At 37.0% G+C, this 3255-nt stretch overlaps 1 protein-coding gene across 1 annotated transcript in view; it reads left to right on the top strand.

Moving 5' to 3' along the window:
* The first annotated feature begins 252 nt into the window (after positions 1-252).
* Positions 253-3255, top strand: part of LOC125503931 (LIM/homeobox protein Lhx3) — a 34847-nt gene continuing 31844 nt past the window's right edge. Inside the window, exon 1 of the mRNA XM_048665076.1 lies at positions 253-480. Within this exon, the coding sequence (XP_048521033.1) occupies positions 333-480 (148 nt within the window). The 5' untranslated portion in view covers positions 253-332. The remainder of the gene's footprint in view (positions 481-3255) is intronic.

Here is a 3255-nt window from a genome sequence, read left to right as displayed (position 1 = left end):
AAAAAAAAGTTTGTAAAAAAATGAATCCGCCTCAACAATATAGAACTTATCTACTTTCTAAGTTTGCTATAATCACACAAATGGATTGCATCATCCAATAATGATTGGAGTCAGAGCCAACAGAACGCATCTGATTGGTTTCGTTTATCCTTTGTAATAGGCGCTATTCCAGTTTATAGACGCAACACATGCGGTTTTCTAGAGGTTTATTTCTTAAGCGCCATTCCTTATTCTTGATGCATGCATAAACCCGGCAAAGAAGTACGAGTGTGATTAGGCGTGCAATTAAAGAGCAGATTTATCTGTTAGTTTCAGAATCATCGAAATAAAAAATGTCAATTCTGGACCAAACTAGAACTACTCTGCCACATATCCCGGGGCTGCCACCTCCGCCTGGACTAATGGCTCCACACGCTTCGGAAGTTCCTCCAAACTCTGAAGTCCTGCTAGCTCTACTGGCCCGAAATAAAACATTAGAAGGTAACAGTTATTTATGATAAAGTTGGAAATCTGATAATGACTCATATGTAAAGTTTTGATAAGAAATTTGTCGAAAATCGCACACTACAGAACGCACTATTAACATACCTTTGGTATATATATTACAAATATTCATAATGGTTAATCAAATTAGCAAAATACAGGGTTATTCATTTCATGCTTAGGAAAGCAAAATAAAAAAACTGTCAAAAACAGTCTCTTCAAATTTTTCCACTGTGTTCGTAATTGTTTGCTCTGTGGGTCGATTATGTCGACCGCAATCTGCTCGTAAAGCCCTAAACTTTGATACAGCAGAATCACCATTTTAATAGTAACATTTAATAATTTTTACGCGTTCTTCGGCAGTTAAACGATCAATATTCCAAAATGGCAAATCTTCAACTAAAACAAAAACGCTTCGGATGACGTTTACCTTTAATAGATATCAAATAGCAAGGTGTTGCGTGCCCAACCTCGCATTGGATAACCCGTTATTAAGAAGAGGTGTGCTAAACGGGTATTTTTCTGGAACAGGTCACAACGTGGCAGTTTCATTTTGGTATTAGGTTCCAAAGTAACATGTTCCTATCAGACTATGAAGGCTTTCACGGCCGGTTAAATCACATTTAGGAATGTTTTCAAATGTTCAAAGGCCTTTGATAATGTCTACCGCAGTTGTGGACGAAACGTCAGGAAGAAATTCCCATAGACCACGGCTTCAAAGCCCGGAAAACATTACTAAATGTAACATGTTCCTTTTCAAATTGTTCATAAAAAATTCCCAATGATGATGATGGTAGAAATAGTGATGATAAATAAGGAGTTAGATTACCTAATAACAAAGTGGAACTGCAACGTTGTAACTTGTTCCAGAAAAGTAACCGGTTAGCACACCTCTATACGGGACTAGTTTTCAATTTTCAATTCATTAATTCAGTAGGGCAACAATGAAGAAACATGATTAGTTTAAAGTGAGAGCACGATAATACTAATAAACTTTCTGCCATTTGACTTTGCTTAAGTGAGTCAGCTTGCAAGACATTATCACCACTACTAATCTCTCTGATCCCGAGTACTTTAGTATACAAAGCTCTTTAGAACCATCTCGTTTGTTCGAATGAAATCTGCCCGTTCTATTTTGTAGCACGTACAATCCAGTCGATTTTAATCTGTTTCATTGACAATGGTCACAATAACTAGTTGAGGACCCTTTTCTCCACGCGTTATGCCCGACACGCGACTTTACTAAATACTGTTGAATTGCAGTCCATCCCCTTGGAAAGAACAACTGTTTGTCCTACAAATAAAAGTCCAGGGAGTGATAATTATAGCTTTCAGCTGGAATATAACTTGTTGGGCGGTGCAAATAATTCCGGAATATTTTCATAAAGATCAGCCTTAAAACGCATATGAAGTGTACATGGGAGAAAGGGGCCAAGTCAATTTTTAGCTTCAAGAGCTGATGTTCATTTCGCAAAAAATATTTGTACAATTTGATTTTTACAACGTGATTGCTGCTGCTTTAGGATAATAGTTAGTGGGAAGTTGGAACAGCTACAACAATTAGACAAAAACAGAACGATATACCTACATGTTGTCTCACAAAACCTATGCACAAACAGAAATGGGGGCAATTCGGATTTTGGAACGGGTTTGGAACCAGAAAAGCGATATTCAGTCTACAGACATTGTCAGAAAGCTGGCAAGATCAAAGAAAATGTGTTTTTATGTGTTTCATAGGCTATTTTTCATTTGCTGCACAATGCAAATTGATTGGTACCAAAATCACTCAATCCTTTCTATTTCCAGTCAAGCGTGACAATTCTTAGTAATAAACTCCCTCAGGAGTTCATCGAAATATCGGGAAATAAATTAGCTGCCTGCATACACTGAAACAGTTATTCCGTAGGGAGCAAGTCTGAAGTGGAAGGGATAATTTAAAAGTTGCGTGCCACCACACCTGTTTATGTTTCGTCTGTTCCAATCTTTAGATTCACATTAAGTTCACCTTTTTGTTCATGTACAAAGTACACCACGAACTAGTACTGAACGTCAAAGATTATACAAAGCAAATAAGAAATTACGACAAAAAATACAGAAGCTCAAGAAGAAGAGTTTACACAAACCCAAGAAGAGCAATATGTACAACATCTCGTTAAAGAATGTTAAATGTTGCAAATGAAAAATATATTTTACGTTCAAAAGTAAATTAAATTAAATTTTACCTATTCCTGATCAATTTATAAATTATTAGACTAACAAGAATATTGAAATTATAAAGTAAAAAAGTTCAATATTTTATGGTTTCTATTAATTTATGAAGTTATCACTTCTGTCGAGCGTCCCGTGACGCGCACCATTTTTTTTTATCTGGAAACACGTAAATATTTCGGTAACGAGTGATCCGAGGAAAAAAATGTTTCAAATAAGAAGTTAATATCGGGGAGGGGGGAGTTAAGTCGGGTCCGAAAAACAACGCCTACTTCCACCTTGTAGGCTAGGCAGGGCCCAACTTGAGAATTTCGAATGGTAACCACAACATCCTACTACTGGAAATTCGCATAGTAGGTTAAAAAGTGAGAATGATTTATCTAAAACATTTTCTCCGATTTTAGCAGGTGTTAACATTTGAAATTCTCTAGTTGGCTTCTGCCTAGCCTACAAGGTCGAAGTAGGCGGTGTTTTTCGGACCCGACTTAACTCCCCCCTCCCAGATATTAACTAGAAAAACCACCCTGTATACAGGGTTATTCACGCTATACGGCACGGACGTTT

Source organism: Dendroctonus ponderosae, unplaced genomic scaffold, assembly GCF_020466585.1.
Source record: "Dendroctonus ponderosae isolate FM_Combo_2020 unplaced genomic scaffold, Dpon_F_20191213v2 Dpon_F_20191213_3, whole genome shotgun sequence".
Lineage (NCBI taxonomy): Eukaryota > Metazoa > Arthropoda > Insecta > Coleoptera > Curculionidae > Dendroctonus > Dendroctonus ponderosae.
Note: the sequence above shows the minus strand (reverse complement) of the source record. Positions and strands in the feature narration are given on the sequence as shown.